This window comes from Phoxinus phoxinus (assembly GCF_949152265.1).
Source record: "Phoxinus phoxinus genome assembly, chromosome: 6".
Taxonomy (NCBI): Eukaryota; Metazoa; Chordata; class Actinopteri; order Cypriniformes; family Leuciscidae; genus Phoxinus; species Phoxinus phoxinus.
Genome location: NC_136881.1, coordinates 30339297 through 30362887, shown reverse-complemented (window position 1 = coordinate 30362887; position 23591 = coordinate 30339297). Strand labels below are relative to the sequence as shown.

The 23591-nt window shown below is 40.0% G+C and overlaps 1 protein-coding gene across 8 annotated transcripts in view; it reads left to right on the top strand.

Moving 5' to 3' along the window:
* The first annotated feature begins 14944 nt into the window (after positions 1-14944).
* The window catches only part of htt (huntingtin), a 52595-nt gene continuing 43948 nt past the window's right edge, over positions 14945-23591 (top strand). For all 8 annotated transcript variants that reach the window (XM_079616703.1, XM_079616701.1, XM_079616700.1 and 5 more), the window contains exons 1-9: positions 14945-15388; positions 17649-17732; positions 18305-18425; positions 18789-18848; positions 19359-19438; positions 19621-19759; positions 21284-21425; positions 21515-21693; positions 22618-22822. In XM_079616703.1, the coding sequence (XP_079472829.1) occupies positions 15291-15388; positions 17649-17732; positions 18305-18425; positions 18789-18848; positions 19359-19438; positions 19621-19759; positions 21284-21425; positions 21515-21693; positions 22618-22822 (1108 nt within the window). In that variant the 5' untranslated portion in view covers positions 14945-15290. The remainder of the gene's footprint in view (positions 15389-17648; positions 17733-18304; positions 18426-18788; positions 18849-19358; positions 19439-19620; positions 19760-21283; positions 21426-21514; positions 21694-22617; positions 22823-23591) is intronic.

Here is a 23591-nt window from a genome sequence, read left to right as displayed (position 1 = left end):
AATTTTGGCATAAAATGCTGTATTTTATGAATGCATTGGCGTATCGTTATGAAACTCGGTATTGTCAGGGATCTGTCACCTCGGTCTAGTGTGTTTTTTGGTTTTGTGAGTCGTGACAGAGCCCTGACATTCCCGTATTCTCCTGTCTTTGTCTGTGTGTCTTGTTGTGTTCTGCATGTGGTGTGTGTTTCCACGGCCACGTGTTTTTCTGTTGTCTTTCTGTCTTGTGCTGCGTCATATTATCTTGTTCTGTGTGAACACATGGCTTATGAGTATCGCTCATTAACTGCGTGTTCGTGTTTCGTTCTGTGTAAGCTCATGGCTAGCGATTAGTTATCGCTGGTCATGTGCGATTCATGTTTGATGTGAGCACATGGATTGTCTAGTTTCGGAGCAGCATGCTTATAATCAAAGTGTCATGATAGAACAGAAGCGGAAGCAATAGCAAGTACTCAGTGTTTTATTTGGACAGTAAATAAAGGATGACAGACGGGGACAGTGCAAGCAGATGATGAAGGTGACGCAGGGACTTCGATGGCCAGTGGTCCGTGATGACGTGAAGTGCAGGTGATGGTGAAGACGACGAACTCCAAAGTAGAACACGAAGACAGGAAACCGGACAGGACGACTCGAACACCAGGAACACCAAACACGAACGACAACAAACAACGATCTGACAAGGATGATACAACAGCGGTGAGTATATATAGTGTGGTGATAGATTGCAGCTGGTGATGAGGGAATGATGATCAGCTGGAGCGGATCAAGTGATGTCATACATTCACGCCCACCACCCACATGCGCTCGCACCACAACATAAACACAAGACTAGAAGGAACAGAGAATGCGTCTACCGTGACAGTACCCCTCCTCCTAAGAACGCCTCCTGGCGTTCTCAGACTCCTTTACCTGCCGATTGAAGTCATCGATAAGGGAATGATCCAATATGTCTCGAGCAGGAACCCAACTTCTCTCCTCCGGACCGTAACCTTCCCAGTCCACCAAATACTGAAATCCGCGTCCCCTCCGCCTAGAGTCCAGAATACGATTAACCGAATAAGTGGTCTCCCCATCTACGAGTCGCGGTGGGGGAGGAACCGGGACAGGCGGATTAATGTGAGAATGAAACACGGGTTTAATTTTAGACACATGAAAGGCGGAGTGAACCCTCCTGTACGCGGGAGGTAATTTGAGGCGGACTGCCACTGGACTAATGATCTTAGTGACAGGAAACGGGCCAATGAATTTGGGAGCAAGCTTATTCGAGACGGAGCGCAAAGGAATGTTCTTAGTAGAAAGCCACACTTTTTGACCCACAACGTATATCGGAGGCTTAGACCGGTGGCGATCGGCCCTAGCCTTGGTGCGCGCCCCCACCTGGAGTAGAGTCTCACGGGCTCTAGTCCATGTGCGGTGACACCTCTGGACGAAGGCGTGAGCAGAGGGGACCGCAACCTCGGATTCCAGACTGGGAAAAATAGGTGGCTGGTAACCTACGCTACACTCAAACGGAGACAGGCCCGTGGCCGACACTGGTAACGTGTTGTGTGCGTACTCCACCATAGAGAGTTGTTGGCTCCAAGAGGAAGGATTCTTAGATACCAAACATCGCAACACCCTTTCCAAATCTTGGTTGGCTCTCTCGGTCTGACCATTGCTCTGGGGGTGAAACCCAGACGAAAGACTAACCGTCGCCCCCAGAAGTTTACAAAACTCTTGCCAAAATTTGGACACAAACTGGGGTCCCCTGTCAGAAACCACGTCCGTCGGGAGGCCATGAAGCCGAAAGACGTGATCTATGACCGCAACCGCCGTCTCCTTAGCTGAGGGTAATTTGGGTAAGGGAATGAAATGGGCTGCCTTCGAGAACCGGTCCACCACAGTCAAAACGACCGTGTTCCCTTGGGAGGGTGGGAGGGCGGTAACAAAATCTAGAGCGATGTGGGACCAGGGTCTCGAAGGAACCGGCAGCGGCTGGAGTAACCCATCTGGAGGTCGATTGGAAGTCTTACCAGTGGCACAAACCGAGCAAGCCAAAACAAAATCATGGATGTCACGAGCCATGCGGGGCCACCAGAATCGTTGCTTGACTAAAAAACTAGTACGATTAACCCCTGGATGGCAAGCCACGTTGGAACTATGACCCCACTGGATGACGTCAGACCGTAATCACTCTGGCACAAATAATCGACTCGGTGGACCGCCGGGCGGAGGCGTTACCCCTTCTAGAGCCTTAACAACCCTCGATTCGACCTCCCATGTGAGTGTTGAAACGACTAACGTCTCGGGCAAAATACACTCGGGAGTAACCGGGCGCTCGGAAAAATCAAAGATGCGAGATAGGGCGTCGGGCTTAATGTTCTTAGAACCCGGACGGTAGGACAAGGAAAAATCGAAACGACCGAAAAAAAGAGCCCACCGAGCCTGCCTGGAGTTCAACCTTTTCGCAGTTCTGATGTATTCTAAATTCTTGTGGTCAGTCCAGACGATAAAAGGTACCCCTGACCCTTCTAACCAGTGGCGCCATTCCTCCAACGCTAACTTAACTGCCAACAACTCTCTGTTACCAATGTCGTAGTTACGCTCAGCCGGAGATAACCGATGAGAAAAAAACGCGCAAGGGTGCATCTTGTCGTCTGAAGAGGAACGTTGGGACAGCACTGCTCCTACTCCCACCTCTGACGCGTCGACCTCCACCACGAACTGACGTGAGGAATCAGGGGCTACGAGGATGGGGGCTGAAACGAAGCGGCCTTTGAGTTTGTTAAACACAGCCTCGGCTGTGTCCGACCACCTGAACGCCGTTCTGGGGGAGGTCAAGGCAGTCAGAGGTGCGACTAGTTGGCTGAAATTGCGAATAAAACGCCGGTAGAAATTGGCAAACCCCAGGAACCTCTGCAGGGCCTTGCGGGAATCCGGGGTTGGCCAATCTACCACAGCCTTGATCTTCTCAGGGTCCATCCGCATCCCTTCAGACGAGACGATGTATCCTAAAAAAGGGACAGACTGTGCATGAAAATCGCATTTCTCCGCCTTGACAAAAAGCCCATTCTCTAGCAACCTCAGAAGCACTCGTCGAACGTGCTGCACATGTTCCTGGAGAGAAGATGAAAATATCAATATGTCATCCAGGTAGACATATATGAACTGGTCGATCATATCTCGCAGCACGTCATTGACCAGTGCCTGGAAAACTGCGGGGGAGTTGGACAGCCCGAAAGGCATAACCAAATATTCAAAGTGCCCCCTGGGGGTGTTAAAGGCAGTTTTCCACTCATCCCCCTCCCTGATGCGAACCAAATGATAAGCGTTACGCAAATCCAATTTTGTGAAGATGGATGCTCCCTGCAACCTCTCAAAGGCGGAAGACATCAGCGGCAAAGGATAAGTATTCTTTACCGTGATGTTGTTCAGCCCTCGGTAATCAATGCAAGGTCGCAGAGAACCATCCTTCTTCCCCACAAAAAAGAACCCCGCCCCCGCTGGAGAAGAGGAAGGGCGAATGAACTTGGTTGCTAGAGAATCAGAAATATATTTCTCCATAGCCTCTCTTTCAGGAACCGAAAGCGAATATAACTTGCCCTTAGGCGGAGACTTACCTGGCAGTAAATCTATAGCACAGTCATAGGGACGATGCGGAGGGAGAGAAGCAGCTCGAGACTTACTGAACACTTCCTTCAGGTCCAGGTACTCCGCGGGCACGTTAGACAGATCCCCTGTTTCCTCCTGAAACACAGAAACAGGTACAGACGAACAAGCAGACATCAGACAGGACTTATGACACTCCTTGCTCCACTCCAGCACGGCCTTATGCTGCCAGTCCACGCGGGGGTTATGTCTGAGGAGCCAGGGATGTCCAAGGACGACGGGTGCAAGGGGGGAATCCATGATATAAAATGAAATAGTCTCTGAGTGATTGCCGGCAGTGATCAGGGTGATGTCTTCGGTGGAGTGGGAAATGGTGGGAAGGTCTTGTCCATTAAGGGCGTGAACGGCAATCTTGTGTGTGAGGGGTCTGAGGGGAATTAGAAGTTTCAGTGCAAAGCCGTGGTCCATAAAATTACCCTCCGCTCCCGAATCCAAAAGTGCGTGACAGTCGTGCTGGTGAACTGACCATCTAAGTCTTACCGGAAGGAGCGTGGAGGTAGATGTCGTCGTGGATGAGGTCTTAGCGGAGATCCCACCCGATAGTAGCCTCGAGTTTACTATCGGGCTGAGCCTTTTACTGGACAATTGTACGCAAAATGACCAGTCCCTCCACAATACAAGCAAAGGCCCTGGGACCTCCGCCTCTCCTTCTCCTCCCGGGAAAGCCGAGCTCGGCCCACCTGCATGGGTTCGTGATCGTAGGTGGGGCTGACCACGTCCCTGCCACTGGATCTGGGCTCGCTGGGTACTCCGAAGGGACGGGTGGGCAGAACTCGACGCTCTACCCGAGACAGCCGAGCGTCCACCCGCAGCGCCAGGTCGATGAGGCCAGTGAGGGTCTTGGGCAGATCCAGGGCGTAGATCTCCCTCTGGACGCGGTCAGCCAACCCATGCAGGAACAAGTCCCACTGCGCCTCCTCGTTCCATCCGCACTCCGCCGCCAAGGTCCGGAATTCAATGGAGTAATCCGATACCGTCTTCTCCCCCTGGCGAAGCTCGGCCAAAACCCTGGCCGCCTCTCTTCCCGACACGGCCCGGTCGAAGACGGTTCTCATCTCGGCGGCGAGGGTCTGGAACGAGGCACAGCATGGGTCCTGGTTCTCCCACACTGCCGTTCCCCAGAGCGCCGCCCTCCCGGTCAGAAGCGTCAGCACAAACGCCACCTTGGACTGCTCGGTACTGAATGTGTGTGGTTGTAACGCAAAGTGCATCGAGCAGCGGTTCAAAAATGCACGACAGAAAGCCGGCTCACCAGAATAAGCCTCCGGGACCGGGAGGCGGGGCTCCGCTCGATGAGAGTCCGCTGGAGGTGGTGGGGGAACGGCTGGTGTGGGCGGCGCAGCGGGAGCTTGTAAGCGTTGGATCTGCTGGGTGAGCTCGGACACCTGCGTCACCAAGGCTTGCACTGCGCGACCCGTGTCGCCGATCTCTCTTTGTTGATTATCCATCCGGTGAACAGTGTGATGGATGAAATCCTCCAGGGTCCCGGATGAAACACTCGCTGCTTCCATTTGACGGTCAGATCGTTCTGTCATGATAGAACAGAAGCGGAAGCAATAGCAAGTACTCAGTGTTTTATTTGGACAGTAAATAAAGGATGACAGACGGGGACAGTGCAAGCAGATGATGAAGGTGACGCAGGGACTTCGATGGCCAGTGGTCCGTGATGACGTGAAGTGCAGGTGATGGTGAAGACGACGAACTCCAAAGTAGAACACGAAGACAGGAAACCGGACAGGACGACTCGAACACCAGGAACACCAAACACGAACGACAACAAACAACGATCTGACAAGGATGATACAACAGCGGTGAGTATATATAGTGTGGTGATAGATTGCAGCTGGTGATGAGGGAATGATGATCAGCTGGAGCGGATCAAGTGATGTCATACATTCACGCCCACCACCCACATGCGCTCGCACCACAACATAAACACAAGACTAGAAGGAACAGAGAATGCGTCTACCGTGACACAAAGGTTATAATGAAAATTACAAAAATACTAATAACTTTTGTTTAAAGCAACACTAAATAACCTTTTTTACTTCAAAATAATGTTTCCAAAGTCGCTTCAGTGGTTCATCAAGTCGTAACAGGGTGAAAGGCACTTTTGCATTCGCTTTGCGGCCCTATATCTACTATAACCACACTATGCAAGTTTGCCAGATCAGGTCACGTTTCTGTAGTTCGAATGAGACGAGAAAACTACAAATTTGACTTGCTTTACGGCAAGCGTTACAGTAGCTTTGTTTGTTTTTCTTTGTTTCTGATGTCGCAATACTTCATACTTTCATAAAATCATGCAACATAGTTTACCTTGTCTGTGGACATTGTTCATTCCAAAGCCGGTGCTGGATAAACAGCGAGCGTACGTGCGACAGTAGGCTGCGGTAGGCTAAATTATTTATGACAGCGGTAATGGACAATTCCGCTTCCGACATGTAGGGTGACCAAAGAGGAAAAGTTCTTCTTTAGTGTTGCTTTAATTAGCCTTTTGTAACGTAAATGGTCTTAGTAGATTCCTTGGGTCATGCTGAGAACATAGACACCAATTTTGCATAGTCAGCTGAACTCGAACTCCTCCTAGACCGTTTGTACGATTTTCACCAAATTCGAGTCAGATCATTTTCAGACTGTGCCGACAAAAACTTATGAATTTATGGATTTCGTGCTGATAGATGAAGATATGTTTAAATCATTTATATAACTTATCAACAAAGTGTATGCATGATGCCAAAACGGCTGCATCTCTGCAATGCTTGACTGGCCATCAGACATCTTGGTTTAACTTTGGAGGGAAAACAAATTCCACATACAACAGTTTGCCAGTATGCATTATGCATTAGGGTTCACTGTAGAGGTTGATGTGCAACTTTATTATTTATTTATTAAAAAAGCATTATCTGTATAGTCTAGATGGAAATAGGGGTCCACGGGAACCCCCCGGCTTTTTTTTATGACACCTGATTTTTTTAAATCCTTAAAGTGTCTATTTTCAGAATCTGCCAGGTACCAAGCTGAAATAATGTCCCAAAGGCTTCCTTTTTAACCCTTTGCTGCACCCGACCAGAACCCGAAAAATCTGACAATTATATAAAGTGGCATAACATTTGAAGTAAACAACATACAGAGACAAATTAACACATTTTCCCATACAATTCTGACCCCAGGAATTTAATGGAATGGTTCATTTTGACACTTGACAACAAATTGACCCTATTTCTGGACAAAAATAGCTAAAAATGGCCAAAGATATGTGGAGGATCAACAATTTTTTTCGTTTTCTCAAGCGCATAGAGTGATTTTTTTCTCCACAAAACGTCATTTCTTCATCATTCAAGAGTCTATTTTAAGATTAAATTGGGTACCAAGCTGAAATAATGTCCAAAATGCTTTATTTTTAAACCCTTTGCACCAAACCCGAAAAATCTAAATATGATATAAAGTGGCATAACTTTTGATGTAACCAACTTACAGAGACAAATGGACACATGTTTCTATACAATTCTGACCCAAGGAAATTGTTATTTGTTATATTTTACAACACCTTGACCATCTATGGTCAAAAACAGCAAAAAAAAGTTCATTTGACAAAGTTTTTATTATACTGATAGCAGCCTGAAATGGGGTTTATTTTAACCTTTTACTGCACTTATCCTGAACCTGAAGAAATTGAAAATAGCTTTACTTTTGAAGTAAACAAAACAAAGCAAATTAACTAAAAAAATTTAATTATACTACAGAAAAAAAATCCAAAAAGGTCCAAAAAGTTGACTGAGCATGACCTGCTAGTTTTGAAATGTTGGGGCTTTGCAGTTGGCAGTTGGTTTGCCATCGGTTGGTGCCTGCAGATCGCCATCTACCACTGCTCTCTCTTTTGGAACAATTTCAGTAAGTATTAAAGCTGCAAGCAGCGATTGCGGGCCCAAGCCGGTGGCACCGCCACCCTGGTGCCTTTAGTTGCACTAAAGGCACCGGGTGGCGGTGCTACCGGCTTGGGCCCTCCATCACTGCTTGCAGCTTTAATTATATATATATATATATATATATATATATATATATATATATGCTTGGAAACATCACAGTGGAGCGGTGCTTACTGTGAACGGTACGAACTGTACAACTGACTATTTAAACAGAGCAGTGTAATTTTTTTATGTTAGGTTGACTATTTTATTATAAAATTTTATTAAGGCTATAATGAACATGCTGCGATGAAAAACCTTTTCCTTTAAACCTCTTGTTTGGCTTATGCTACTCTGAGCAATGCCTGAACTTTGTATTTTGAGCACTTCTAGCGTTATTTTTGCCTCTTCACGATGACTCGCTTGCTGTAGTCCTCAGTTGTAAGTTGCTTTGGATAAAAGCGTCTGCTAAATGACTAAATGTAAATGTAAAAAACAGTGTCAGTTTTTCATTTCATCAGAAGTAGGCTACAACTTTATTTTCTACTATAAAGCAGCTCTCCAGTGTGTTCATGTTTTCACGGCTTACATCTGACCTCAACGGGTTGAACAGGAGAAATGAACTGAAAAGATTTACAGGTGAAAACAGGCGCACACCTATAAGAAGTAATCGCCACTGACCAATGGCTAAAAAAAGATTTTTGATTTTGTTTGAAATTATGTCAGATCAGTTCATTCTTCGATTTCGCTTGAAGTATATTGGGGCACGCTCAGAAGAAAACAATGCTCTGTGCGCTGTTTCAAGCTCTTCAGATTGCATAATTGAGTGGAAAAAGAACAAATCTGTTCTCGGACATCCATTCTCTTCTCTCTTCCTGTCACGATCACCTGTCACCTCGGAACTTCATTTCCCACAATCCTTCCTGGTTCCCACCTGCACACAGTCAGCCATCACCACAGCTGCCACTGATTATTACCTCATCAAGACACACATAAGCATGTTTACTTACTGTTAAGCTACTACCGGACTACCTGGGACACTCACTTACCAGTTACGGTCCTGTCTTTGATTAGCATCAGTCTCCTGCCATTCAATTTGCAGCAGTCAACACCTACAACGATAAGAACTGTTATTCACAGCTAAGTGTTTGCTGCTATTGAATGAACTCAGTCACTTGCTTGCATCGTTTGTATCTTGCACTTACCTGCCAATAAAAATCCTTTGTGGAAGTTACCTTTTTGCTGTATTATTCGGTTTCTGTTCTGTTTCTCACACTTTTGTACAACAGCAGCTGCTCGGGTAAGCTCAAATCTAATTGGACGGCTTGTTTCATCGTGGGACACACTGGTTGCTTTGTACATTTGCGCCATTTAATCGCGCTCAGTGTGAAAGGGCCTTTAGTCTCATAATTCACAACATGTCGAAGTGACTGACAGATAGAGAAGGCCATTGGCCCAAGACAAACCCTGTTTTGGTCATGTCACATCGGAAGTCGCAACTGATCCAGATAATGTGGCGATGGAGTTAAATCGAAGATGGCCTGAAAATATCCTGGAGCTTCATTTTCATGCATTGCAGCCCTTGTTACATATTAATGTTCCCTATGACATGAGCTAAAAAAACATAGGGCCAAACATACTGTATGCAAAAATAGTAGTGAGCACATCTATATTTACAGTTGCTATGAACGGATGAAACAAAGTGAATGAGGCACTTCTGCTGTTATCAAATATAACAATTATTCAGTATATTTTGCTGGTTGTACCATCAGTCCAGGTAGGACAATCCCTTCAATTATTTATCATATAGCTTAGTTTTAAGGGTAAAATAATATTTATTACAAGATTTGATCCAGAAGTCATTACTACAGTAGGCTATATAAAGTGCTCATCATTTGAATTAATTGTGATCTATTTTTGTAGCTCATAAAATTAAAGACAACATTATAAGTCTTTGTGCACACATTTTTCTGTTTTCTCAGCTCTCTAGAACCATGTGCAATTCATCCTTCATTATCAACGGTTCAATCGTATTCAGTCAGGGTGTACGTTGGTTCTGCATGTGCCAGGAACATTTTGGCCCTTTTCTCGTTGTTTCCATTTCAATGTTGTGCTTTATTGTGGGAATGCCGATCCATTGCTGGTCTCTCTGTGTGTTTCTTCGTGGAAACATTAAACCCAATACGGTGTTTCCATTGAACATCACTATAGTGGAGCTGCTTTTTTGCATGCATTGCTTTGCAGACTTCATTGATTTCAAGTATCCATCTATGGCGAGCTACATCTTTTCTACCTTTCTCATTGGGATCAACTGGACTTTCAGACCTCTTATCCAGATCTGCATATGTCTTGAACAATATTTGGCAGTGATTCATCCACTAACATTCCTGAGATATAAGGGCATCCAGTACAGGATTGCAGTGGTTGCAGTCACTTGGATTACTGCAGTGGGCAACAGTTTGAGGCTTGTTTCCAGCAGGATTACCTATTTTCGAGATCATGTAAACTTTTTAATTTTTTGCATTGCGGTGATGATAACCTCATTTTGCTGCGTGTCTGTCCTTCGTGTCTTAGAGAGTCCAGGACCAGGAAAACAAAAGAATGTAGAGATGACAGAGAAAGACAGACACAATAAAACTGACAGAGGCAGAGCTGTTGAGAACCAGCAGAAAAGGAAGGCCTTCAGAATCATCTCTCATATTTTAGTGTCTATACTGATTTGTTATTTACCTCACGTAGTAGCTTATTTCATGTGCATGGCTGTAGTCAGTACATATACATTTGTATGTGAAGTTGTTCCATCGCTTCTGTCCTTCACTGCGATTAGTTTATTCATTTCACCACTAGTTAGAATGTATAATGATGGCCAGCTGAAGCACACAGTGTGCTTTTCAAAGCTTAGAAGACAAATAAAAGGAAACTGAAAATCTATTTATTATTGTATCTCTTATGTGACGTTATAGAATGTAAAATCAATGTTTGTGCGCTCAACTTAAAAACACAATCTTTCAACATAATTGGTATGTGTCTCTTGTGTTTTTGTTATCAGCCCATGTTCTTGTACATCGGAAAATGTATTTAATCACTATGCAGTTGATTCATTTAAAGTGTTTAACAAAGGCAACTGTAAATAGTATTTTAAACAGTTAGTGTTAGTGAAACAGCACAAATATATTTGAAGAAAGCAACTAACACGCTAACAAACAAAAAAACACATATTGAACCCTATTCAAATCATTATGTGGACATTTGTAAAATGTATTTATCCAATATGATATGAGCAAATATGAAAATAAACAATTTTAGCTTGAATTTAGAACTAAGACTGCTTTAAAGAAAGGAAGCATCAAATATATTCTAAAAGTCAATAACTGAAATGAATGGCACATTTGACTATCTACGCAGTTCTGCTAAAAAGGCCAAGAAAAATTTAATATATATATATACTATATAAATTCCCATTGAATTATTGGAGCCGCTTAGCAAAACTTTCTTTTATGGTGACCAAATGATGTGTTACTGTTCATTAAAACATTTGTCGAAAACATGCAAAACTCTAAAGCTACTGAAAGTTAGTGTTAAAATATGTCTGTGTCTACAATAACATTCAACAAGGTCAGAATTGTATATTCAAATACTACACCAAGATTGGTGTTTGGACCATTTCATATGAATACAGGCCTACCAACAATCATGAACACCCAGCTAAAACAACAGGGTCAGTTTTATGCAAACACAGTATGAGTGGGAGCATTAGTTTCCAATGAACATGAAACATGGTGGATGAGGTGCTTTCTGTTGCTTTCGTATATCCTGATTTTCATTTTTATGAGGGAAATAGTAAAATCATAGCATCTGTTGAGTGTGATTAACTTCCAATTTAACAAAATGTTATGTTACTAATTGAAAATAACATTAAATGCAACCGCATTTAATTGATTTGTTAAATTGGAATTCAAGTCTTAATTATATATTTTATAAAACATGTTGGTTGAACTGTAAAACTGCTAGAAAATCAAAGTCATAAATCTAAAGTTATATTCCAAATTTAAGGTTAATATATCTAAAAAAAAAAAGGAGCTTTGAGTAAGATTTAGTCTGGGCGCAGTACCAAATTTTCTCAGTTAGATGCCAGCAAAGCTCCACTGGTACACACACAGTGGTTGGGTTTGTGATTTGCATGTTTTTCTCTCTCAAATAGGCCTATTACACGCACACAATTGTTTTTTAAAACACACAAACCACACTCTATGACATCCATACCAACACACCTTCACAATTTACTACTCAATAATATGCATAAGCAGAAAATAAAGCAAATTTTAGATTTATAGGCCAGTCCTGAGAAAATGGCACCATCTGGTAAAAAAATAAAATAATAATAATAATTTAAGCCATGCCAAACGAATGAAAGCCTATAAAATGTTATAGTTAAATGGTAGCCTGGTTGACACCAGACCCTTCTCAGTTGTTTGCAGAGCAAATCTCAAATTTCCCGGAAGTCCGTCAGGGTTTTCCCAGCCTATAGCCTAGTTAAATGGCCCTGGGATTAAAAATTGCAGTTTTAATGGGTTGCAATGGGGACATTTTTGTCTTTAAGGTCCTGAGTGGAACTATTTTGTGTAGGCTACCTAGTGTAAAATAGATTTATTAAAGGAAAAGGTGTTGAAATAGTACAATTCCAATAAAAATACACAATTGTGCCAAAATGTATGCAGTTGGCATTAAAATTACCCTCTCCCCCCAGAATAAAAAATAAATAAATACACAACTAAAAAAGACAAAAAGATTCATAAGGTCGCACAAGGGTTAAGATGTTCAATGTTGCTGGTGAAAATATGCAAAGCCTGATATGAAAATTCTGTCTAGAATCACCATCAACAAAGTTTGGATAGCAAATCAAGATTTGTTTGGAATATTTCACAATATGCATATATCTTTTGATATTTATAAGCACATGGCAATGACACAAGTAAAATAAAACTGTGACAATATGCAAATACAGCAGCCAGGTACATTTATAGTTGCCTAAATGGAACTTGAAGGGACGAGGCATTTTTGGTACATTTTCACTGCTGGAAACATTTCTTGAAACAATTCTGTATATTTTGCATATCAATCGAAGTATGACATTTCTTTAAATAATTTCTCAATTCAATAAGTACTTCAGTTTTACTTGACTAAAACATGCTTTCTGACTTGTTCAGACTCATTTGTTCCTTTTCTTTAGATCTCTACAACCATGTGCAATTCATCCTTCCAAATGAATGGTTCAATCTCTGCGTTCGACCAGTCTGTAATGTGGGTCTGCCTTTGTAAGGGGCATTTTGGCAGCATTGTCATTTTTGCTACTTTAGCATTGTTCTTCATAGTGGGAACGCCGACTCATTGCTGGTCCCTCTGGGTGTTTCTTCATGGGAACATCAAACCCAACTCGGTCATTCCACTGAACATCACCATAGCGGAGCTGTTTGTTTGCATCTATTGTTTTACTGACTTAATTGTTACCAGCTATCACACTGTGGCAGGTGACTATTTCATTATCTTTCTCATTGGTCTCAGCTGGACTGTCAGACCTCTTCTCCAGATCTGCATGTGTATTGACCATTACATGGCAGTGATTCATCCACTGACATTCCTGAGATATAAGGGCATCCAGTGCAGGATTGCACCGGCAGCGGCAGCGGCAGCTTGGCTGATTGCAGCGGGCAACAGCGTGAGGCTCATTTTCATTGGAATGGAATATTTCCCAGATCATGTATTCTTTCTGGTTTTGTACATTGCAGTGATGATAATCTCATTTTGCTGTGTCTCTATCCTTTATGTCCTGAAGCGCCCAGGACCAGGTGAACGAACGAATGTAGAGAGACACAATAAAACTCACAGAGGCAGAGCTGTTGCGAACCAGCAGAAAAAAAGGGCCTTCAAAATAATCTCTCACAGTTTAGTATTTATCATGATTTGCTATCTTCCTCAAGTAGTAGCTTACTTTATGCACATAGCTAAAATCAGTAAACATTTATATATTTGCAATGTTTCTCCGCTGATTCTGTCATTTAGTATGACTGCTGAATTAATTTCACCACTGGTCAAGATGTATAATGAAAGATAAAACAAATAATGTGCTTTTCAAAGCTCAGAGAATAGCTAAAAGGAAAACAGGAAAACTGAAATCATATTTAGGCCTATTGTTAAGTTTGAATGTTTATTCCATTTTAGATTTCTAAAAAGCAAAGAGTTTAGAGATATTTTAAATCAACCCAAACAAACCTAATTCCTTCATTGCTCCACCTCTAAAATTCATAAACACTTTACAGCCCGCACATAACAGCCTCACTCCGAGCTGGTCTCAAACTCTGATGGCCCGCATGCGAGGCCGCCATGGGACACTATACACTGCACTCTAGTGTTGCTACTTGTACTGCGTTACACACGCAATGCAAGAATGGATGTCTGAAGCAAAATAATGCTTCAGGTAAAATAAAGCGAAGATGATGAACGAACGACAAGGAAGTACAAAAAAATTAACACAAGAGTAAATATAAGAGTTGGTTGTTAGTCGCCAGCAGCACAGCAGCTTCAGACAAACAATGACACTCACAACTGTCCTGTAACTATGGCTTTTTCTACAGAACTATTTCTTGGTTCTGTGAAACTGCAAAAGCAACCAATGTAAATCAGTATGGAGCAGAAACAATTGCATCCTCTGCGTCCGTTTTCATACCATCCCGGGTCCTAAAGCTCCTGATCATAACCCCTCTTTTCCCAGTGATATTCCTCTGAGATTTTCTCTTTTAGATTGTCTCTCATCTCTCTTTCAACAGTCTTCATATCTACATCTTCTCTCTCCTCCTCCACCATCATACGCCCCTTAATTCTGATTGGCTACACGACCAACTTTTCAACAGCATTTTGGAAAAATCGCTTATTGCACCTTTAAGTGAGACTCATTAGTCCGCATTAGTCTAGCTCAGGGGTCTCCAAACTTTTTTCATTTGAGAACTACTTTTTAAAAATGAAAGTGGCCGAGAGCTACTCATGTTATACTATATTTAAATATTTTAAATAATGTCTAGCTCCTCCTATGGACCTATTGTGAATATGTGTTCCATGTTTTTATGATTCACATTCAGACAATTAAAAAAGTTGTTAATTTTGCTTTAAAAACTTTTTTTATGAAAAAAAAAATGAAGACAAGTTATTTATCAACATACATTATGCACAAGAATAAAGCACGCATCGAAGGCAATGACACGCAGCCTAGTTTTTGCAGAAAAAGATACCACAGTCACAAGTTAAAATAGCTACATTCATAATTGATCTGACCTGAGTCAAAATGCATGTCTAATAGATATATACATATTCAAAGATTTTATTATGAATTAGAGGACTTTAATTTTGACAGGAGTTTTATTACCCGGAAATACAGCAGAACCGTTGCTCCGCGAACCCTGCATTAAGATGGCTTTCAGAACTGGACATGTTATCAACTACCTTCTGAACATTTTGTTTGAATACTGGTCATAATCGGATGGTGTGTGGAAATTAAATCGAATTTAAGGGGGATTTGGACACTGGAAGCGGTGTCCAATCTCGACGACACCTTCAGTTTCCCTTCGGCATTCTGCACAGCAGCGCTCGCTATCAGCGCTGCTACACTGGCTGAAGTGTTGAGTTTGTAAATATTATCAGCTCTCCAATCAGACTTCCATCTAGACCAGTGTTTCTGCTAAAATGGCCACAATGGAGAAACTGATGAAAGCGTTTGAGTCGCTTAAATCATTCCAACAGCAGCAAGGCCCGCTGTCGGCCGAGGAGCTCGTCCAGAAACAGTGAGTGCTGAACTGATTGTTGTTAATGCAGTTTAACGCTTCGATGCTTCATCATTATCATCATCATCAGGGTGCTGACATCACCTGACACAGTCGCCTTACTAATGTTATTATCACATGCATGAGGGCTGAGTGTTTTCTCGTATAAGGATGATTGTTGTTGTTGTCTTGGGTTTAAACATCACATGGTGCTCAACTCGTTAGAAGTGTCACACAGCCTTTTTTATAGATTCTGCGCCAATTTCAAGATAAACAGTACGCACTCCTTTAGAAAACGTAGGAAAATGCTATTGTATATAAAGGAACCAAGAAATAACTCCTTATTTTTTGAGTACTGTTTCAAAAACAGATACTGGAAAGTGTTTATAATATTTATTATATCTGAAGCTGTAAAAATGTGTTTGAATGCAGCCTCTTGTCTTTTCCATATTTTTGTCTGTCACTCATTATGAGTCAGCTCCCCAATATATGTCAGATATTTATTTTACACTGACTAATCTAACATGCATCAGAGAATGAATGGATGGCTCAAGCTAAGTTTGAGCTACAACTATTAGGCTAAATTTTCACCCCAGTCACACTGAATTTCTTGCAAAATCACAATATTTTGTGCACATGTATTAGATGCAAGAGCCATTTATTTTTTTTGGTGTTGCTAGCTCTTAAGTTGAATATATATTTTACATTTTGTGAAGTGTTGAATTATATGGTCCCAGCACAGTTGGTTTTGAAGTATTGAGGATTAATATGATGTCGTAATTCTTATAAAGAGAAAATCAAATGAATAACATTCTATATTGATTATCACTGGTTCATTTCAAAGTGGAAATGCTATTTTAATTAGAATAGCTTTTTAAAATCATATTTTGAAGTATATTAAACAATGTAAATAACAAACTCTAAATAAATACTTTGAAAAGTCATTGGATGGGAATTATTTGTAAATTGAGTGATTTCTTCATTTAGGACACACGGAGCATTGGGATGGTTCACTTTGCATTTTATCAGCACTGAGCATTTGTTAATTAATGAGAATTAATAAATTATTGTTCTGTTATTGAGACAGATTTACCGGTACATTATTTTGGATAAAACCTTGCAATATAATCTGTTTGGTTTTGTACTATTTTGGATGTTAAAGGGTTAGTTCACCCAAAAATGAGTGATCCCATAATTTAGTCACCCTCAAGCAATCGTAGGTGTCTAAACAACACAATCAGAGTTATATTAAAAAAATATCCTGGATCTTCCCAGCTTTATAATGGGAGTGCATGGTACCTTGTTTTTGGAAGCTTAAAAAAGCACAGATCCATCCATCATAAAAGTAATCCATACGGCTCCAGGGGGTTAAAAATGGCCTTCTGAAGTGAAGCTATGCGTTTTTGTAAGAAAAATATCCATATATAACTTTAGAAACTGGCTTCCAGTAACATTCGTCTGGACATTAACCTAGAGTCTAGTACCGACGGAAGAGTGACCCCAACAAACTCAAGCTCCTCCGACATTTCTCTTTAAAATAGTTTTAGACTTCTAATTCGTGGTCGGTGTTTTTTTGCTCTATCCTCTGCACTTCCGTGTTCAATATGTCATGCGTCGGGTCAGAGGTCACTCTTCCACCGGAACTCGACTTGTGTACGGCCTTTACCGGAAGCCAGTAATTGGTTTATAAAGTTATAAATATGGATATTTTTCTGACAAAAACGCACACTGTAATAGATGATCTAGCCTATTATATAGTTTTTAAAGGTTGAAGAACGCTCATCTACTGAAGTCATTTGTTTTTTAAAATAAATTCAGTTTTGTTGTGAATCACCACCGCAGTGAACATTGACTTTATATGCGCAGCATTCCAGAAGAACATCTTTATTGCTGCTATGTTAGCAAGATTACATTAACCTAATGGATTTAGGCAATCAGCATCGCTGACGAATTAAACACTATTTGGCTGACTACTGTGGCCCAACATAATGTAGGCTACTCAATTACAGATTAATGTCTGATTTTCAGCTCAATTTCTTCTGTAAAGGTTGAGTTGCATATTATATTCTGTGCTGAAGATGTTGTGTTTACATTGACATTTCACAGGCATTTAATTAATAATACAATATTAGCCTAATTATTGTTCATCTATCCAAAATGATCTGTTTTACCTTGTAGACAAATAGTGATTCAAATAATGTGATCACATTATTCATGAAATGTTCTTATTCATTGTATTTTGTTTTCATGACTTCCACAGTAACACTGTGTTTTCTTACAGAAAAAAAGACCTTGCTACAACCAAAAAGGACAGAGTGACTCATTGCTTGACGATATGTGAAAACATCGTGGCACAGTCGCTGAGGTATGCAACAGTCAATGGCCGGGCACGTCAGATTAAGGATAATCAGATTTGATCACGTTTTATGAGTCATTTGCAAAAGCCTATTGGTGTTGAGGCTAGGTTGGCTTTTTTTCATCTTTGGAAGGTATTTAAGATGAAAAACCCTCATTTATCACAGGTCACCTAGCTAAGTTTAACGTGAATGATTGCCGTTTTCAAAGTCCAGTTCTTTCAGCTTGAATGCACTTGTAAAAACAGCACACACACAAAAAAACGATTCGATTATCGTATACTTTTAAAAAGCCAAAACAGACGTGGCTGAATCGCATTAGAAATGTCCTGTCCTTCACCTGTAGGTCAGTATGTGTTTAAAAGTTTGAGGTCGAAAATATTTTTTTATTGACTTTTAAGTCGCTTATGCTCACCAAGGCTGCATTTATCTGATCATACATTAAAAACAGTAATATAGTGAAATATTATTACAATTTATAATAACTCTTTTCTGTTTGAATATATTTTAAAATGTAATTTATTCCTGTGAAATAGTATTGTTAGCTGTATGTGTAACGTATGTTATTGCACTTTGTCATTAGGACGTCTCCAGAGTTCCAGAAACTGCTCGGGATTGCTATGGAAATGTTCTTGCTGTGCAGCGATGACAAGGAGTCTGACGTCAGGATGGTGGCAGATGAGTGCCTAAACAAAATCATCAAAGTAAGTCATGCACTTGTATGTCATATATTAATTTGGATGGTGATTATTATAGTGATGTTTTGTATTTAATTATAATATCATATAATTTTTTGTTTTTCAATTAAATTAATGTTTATTTGTATAGCGCTTTACAGAAAAAAGAAAGTCCATATTACAATTTAGAATGTTCTGTTATCAGAGGTAACTTGTCTAAGTTATAGATTTCAGAAATGTACATATACAAAATCACAGTTAGCTAAAAATGCATTCATTTGTTTTGTTTTTGTAATTTTATGTAGATATAATCAGCTCATTGAAGTAATGAATACTTGTTTGTTAACAATGATTATGACATTTAGAAAATATATATGTTTTTCTTTTCAGGCATTGATGGATTCCAACTTGCCTAGACTGCAGCTTGAACTGTACAAAGAGATTAAAAAGGTGAATCAGATTGCATTCTCTTTATGGGTTTGGGTGTATTTTCACCAGGAACAAAAGTTTGTCTTGCTTTTTTTTTAGGGATGCACTGAAATTTCGGCGGCGGAAAATAGCTTTTTTGGCTGAAATAGAAAAACAGCTGAAATTATTAGCAGCAATAATAATATAATAATAATAATAATAATTAATAAATGAGCACTAAATCGGCATGTTATAATGATTTCTGACAGATCATGTGACACTGACGACTGATGGAACAGCTGCAGAAAATTCAGCTCGCATAAATTCAAATAGAAAACATTTATTTTAAATTGTAATATTTCACAATGTTACTGTTTTTTGATCAAATTAATTGAGCCCTGGTGAGCAATAGAAACTTGATTCAGAAACATTAAAGTCTTAACTATTCCAAACTTTTGACTGCCAGAGTAGACTTTATAGATACAGGGGTCTTGTTCTCTCTAATGACCTGTACTGGTTGCTAACCGAGCATTACTCTGTCTATTGTCACAGAACGCTGCCTCTCGGAGTCTGCGGGCAGCCCTGTGGAGGTTTGCTGAGCTTGCTCACCTGGTGCGTCCACAGAAATGCAGGTATGCTTATAAGTCAGTTACTTCCATTGGTCTGTTCAGAAATAAGTTAGGGTTAGTGATTAAAAAGTGAAATTCAGATTTAGAGTAAGCTGTAACATGCTTCTAATTGTATCGATCAGCAATACAGTAATGTATCCTCAGTCACTCTAATCTTTATCTTTCTCTCTCTTTTTTTTTTTTAGGCCGTACCTTGTGAATCTGCTGCCATGTCTGACACGGATCACAAAACGTCAGGAGGAGACTGTGCAGGAAACTCTTTCTTCTTCAATTCCTAAAATCATGACTGCCCTCGGACACTTCGCCAATGACGGAGAGATCAAGGTATTTAATGCAGTCTGTGAGTTCAGTACTAATGAAATATTGTGCTAGATTTAAAAAAACCCAAAGGAAACCACTGTAACCTAAGCCAATACTGCGTTTGTCAAAGTAAAAGGTTTCCAAAGAACACATCACCTGGTTTTCAGGTAGTAAAGTACCTTGATTTAAAAGGTTAACATGCCACAGCAATATTAACCATTCAGGGTGGCCTCATTCATTTGACATGTCAGTTAGATTCCCCTGGCCTGAATTCTGTGATTTGGCACTTCAGTGCGGGATTTCCCTCACTGTTATCTTCTCTCACTGTCTGAAGCTGTAAATGCGCAGTGGTGACATCATATTCTCAATATGGAATGTGACTCAGTCAGATTGGATTTAATTATCCATGAGCCTCCGCTTCCTCACATCAGTAAGAGACTGAAACTGTCTGTTCCCTTGCCAAGAACAAATTCACATTTAAAGACTGGGGAATTGTCATTTTAGTGCTATTTTCTGATGTTCTCATTTCATATGCAAGGACAAGTGAAGGTCCTTGGGAAGACGGGAAACAAAGACAAATCCATTTGTGTAGCTATGCAAACACTTTAGGAGTGCTAAACTACAGTTGAAAAATGATACAGAATACACAACTATTGACAAGTTTAGATGTTTTTGAAAGAAGGTTCTTTTGCTCACCAAGGCTGCTTTTATTTGATCAAAAAGACAGTAAATAACAGTAATATTGTGAAATATTATCATCATTGATAACAGCTGTTTTCTATTTTAATGTTTTAAAATATAATTTTTTCCTGTGATGGCAAAGCTGATTTTTCATCAGCCATTACTCCAATCTTCAGTGTCACATGATCTTTCAGAAATCAGTCTAAAATGATGATTTGCTGCTCAATTATGATTGGTGCTTAATTATTAATAATGATTATTATAATTCTCAATGTTGGAAACACTGATGATAATGTTTAATATTTTCGTGGAAAGCACAATATTTTTTTCCAGGATTTGTTGATGAATAGAAAGTTATTCTTTTTTAGAACAGGATTTATTTTAAATAGAAACTGTGTCCAGGGAGATAATTTGGAGGGGGGGCAGAGTTGCTTTTATCCATGTAATACTGTAGCCTCCAGATGCAAATTGTCGAATACATAAACATAGTGGGATTTACTGCATGCATCTATGGTTTAAAAATATTAAATATGTCCTCAAGTAGGGCCCCCCCAATGAATCTCGGCCACTTCCACCACTGATTATATCCTTATTTATGCAATCTTTTGCAGTAGAGGGATCACAAATTCACAAGGGTGAATTTAAACACAAATAAAAAATTCTAAGTGTGTGCGTTAGCAATCATGTTTCTAGACTTGCATAAAAACCTAAACTATAGTTAAAGTATTATTTATATATAAAGCAGTGTTATAATTAATAAAGCAACTTAATAGGATTTCAGAAATGTATAAATCCCACTTTGTAAATGATCCTAATCTTATTCAAATGAGGTCATTTTAAATGTTGCACTTATGAATGTGTATTTAGATGCTGCTGAAGGCCTTTGTTGCCAACCTGAAGTCCAGTTCTCCCACTATTCGCCGAACAGCGGCCAGCTCGGCTGTCAGCGTGTGTCAGCACTCACGCAGAACACACTACTTCTACACCTGGCTCCTCAACGTGCTGCTCGGTAGGACGCCCACACACGGGACAAACAGACTCCGGCAAAACCGCATGAATGTCCCCATTCAGTTGCCTGTTTCTTCCTCTCTCTCTCAGGTTTGGTAGTGCCGGTGGATGAGGAGCATTCCAGTCACCTGATTCTGGGTGTATTACTGACGTTACGCTACCTGATGCCTCTTCTTCAGCAGCAGGCTCCTAACAGCAGTCTGAAGGGCAGCTTTGGGCTCGTTCGTAAAGAGGCAGACGTCACTCCTGCACCTGAGCAACTCGTACAGGTACCAGAGCTGATAAACTTCATTGTGCCTTTGTGATTTAACATATTGATATAATGGAAAACTCACCCTTAAGTTCATATACTACCGTACCGTTCAAAAGTTTGGGGCCTGTGAGATTTATAATGTGAAATAATATTTTCAATTTAAAGTAACTGTTTTATTTGAATTTTTTTAAAATGTAATTTATTCCTGTGATGACATGATCCTTCAAAAATCAATCTAATATGCTGATTTGTTGCACAATAATTTTTTATTATTATTAATGTATAATCCTATCATTATTATATAAAAACAGTTGCGCTGCTTATATTTTTATGGAAATAATCATACAACTTTTTTAGGATTCTTTGCTGAATTGAAAGTTCAAAATAACTACATTGATTTGAAATAGAAATCTTTTGTAACAACGTAAAAAAGTCTGTCACTTTTGGATCAATTTAATGCATCCTTGCTGAATAAAAGTAGTCATTTCTTTGAAAAACCTTACTGACCCCAATCTTTTGGTACTGAATGTAAAAACATGTAGTTCAGAAATCATGTTTGTGATAATGTCATAACTGTTATGACATGACCACCAATATTTATATATCATGCCCATTCAGTAACTTAGCAGGTTGACATTTACAAAAATAAGTCACTTACATAATAATTTTTTTAAAGGTAAAATAGCAAAAGCACACTTTTTTTTAATTCTTAGGGTTTATAGAGAGGCTTAAAATGACCCTGTAACTAAATTCGAACTGTTTTTAATGCACAAAACCCAACATTACAATTGGTAGAAATGTTATGATCACTTCTAGTTGTGCAGATAATTTTGGAGTTTAGATTTTGTTGTTTTATTATGTTTGTCTATGTGTGTTGGAGTGATTCAGTCCGCGTGGCTGTGTATTTGTGCATGTGTAAAGCCTTTTCTTGTGTTCTCAGGTCTATGAACTGACCCTGCACTACACACAGCACTGGGATCATAATGTGGTGACGGCATCTCTGGAGCTTCTGCAGCAGGTGTTTCGCACTCCTCCCCCTGAGCTCCTGAACGCACTCATCACACGCGGCAAAATCACACACACCACTGTCTTCAGAGAAGAGACAGAGTGCCGCGCACGCAGTGGCAGCATCCTTGATCTTATTGGTAAATATTGCATCACACAGAACGTTGCGTTTACCTATTAGTGATCATGCCGCAATAGTTTGGTCAGTCGTCTTTGTTAAACTGTCAATGGTAAATGAGAACATAAGGTTTGCTTTGGGTATATAAGGGACTTTAATAAGTAGAAGTCGACCAATATTGAATTTTGTTTATACCGATAACTAAAATGGGAGAACATGATAACCGATTAATCAGCCAATAGTCTTTAAAATCAATATGAAAGACATCTTTCCACTTCATGTAAAATGTTACTGAATTTTATTAGAAAATAAATTATGACATAACCATAATCATTGTTGTAATTATTATAATAAAAAAAAATTAATGGAAATGGATGGAAAAATATAATACAATTTTACATATTGTATATCCATGTACCCTCACATGAATGATATACTATGTTCACATTTTAGATGTATATATTTGACCTGGCTCACACGTTATTTTGTGCATAACCACTTCATAAACTTTATTTAGTTAGAACAGCACAGAGGAACATGGAGCAGTTAAAAACTATTTCAAACTATTGCATTGATTTTTACTGATAACCTATAGTTCAGTGCAGATTAATTGGTAAAAACAATATAAACGAGTTATCTTTATAAATTGTTCAAGTTTTCTTTTTTCAGTTGAATTGATTTTAGCTGGTCAATTTATTTGCTACTCACTACTAATAACAACTCTAACAAATTCAGCTCTTAATATTTCTCACCCTGCTTATTTATGGAGCTTATATTATGACAAAATGATT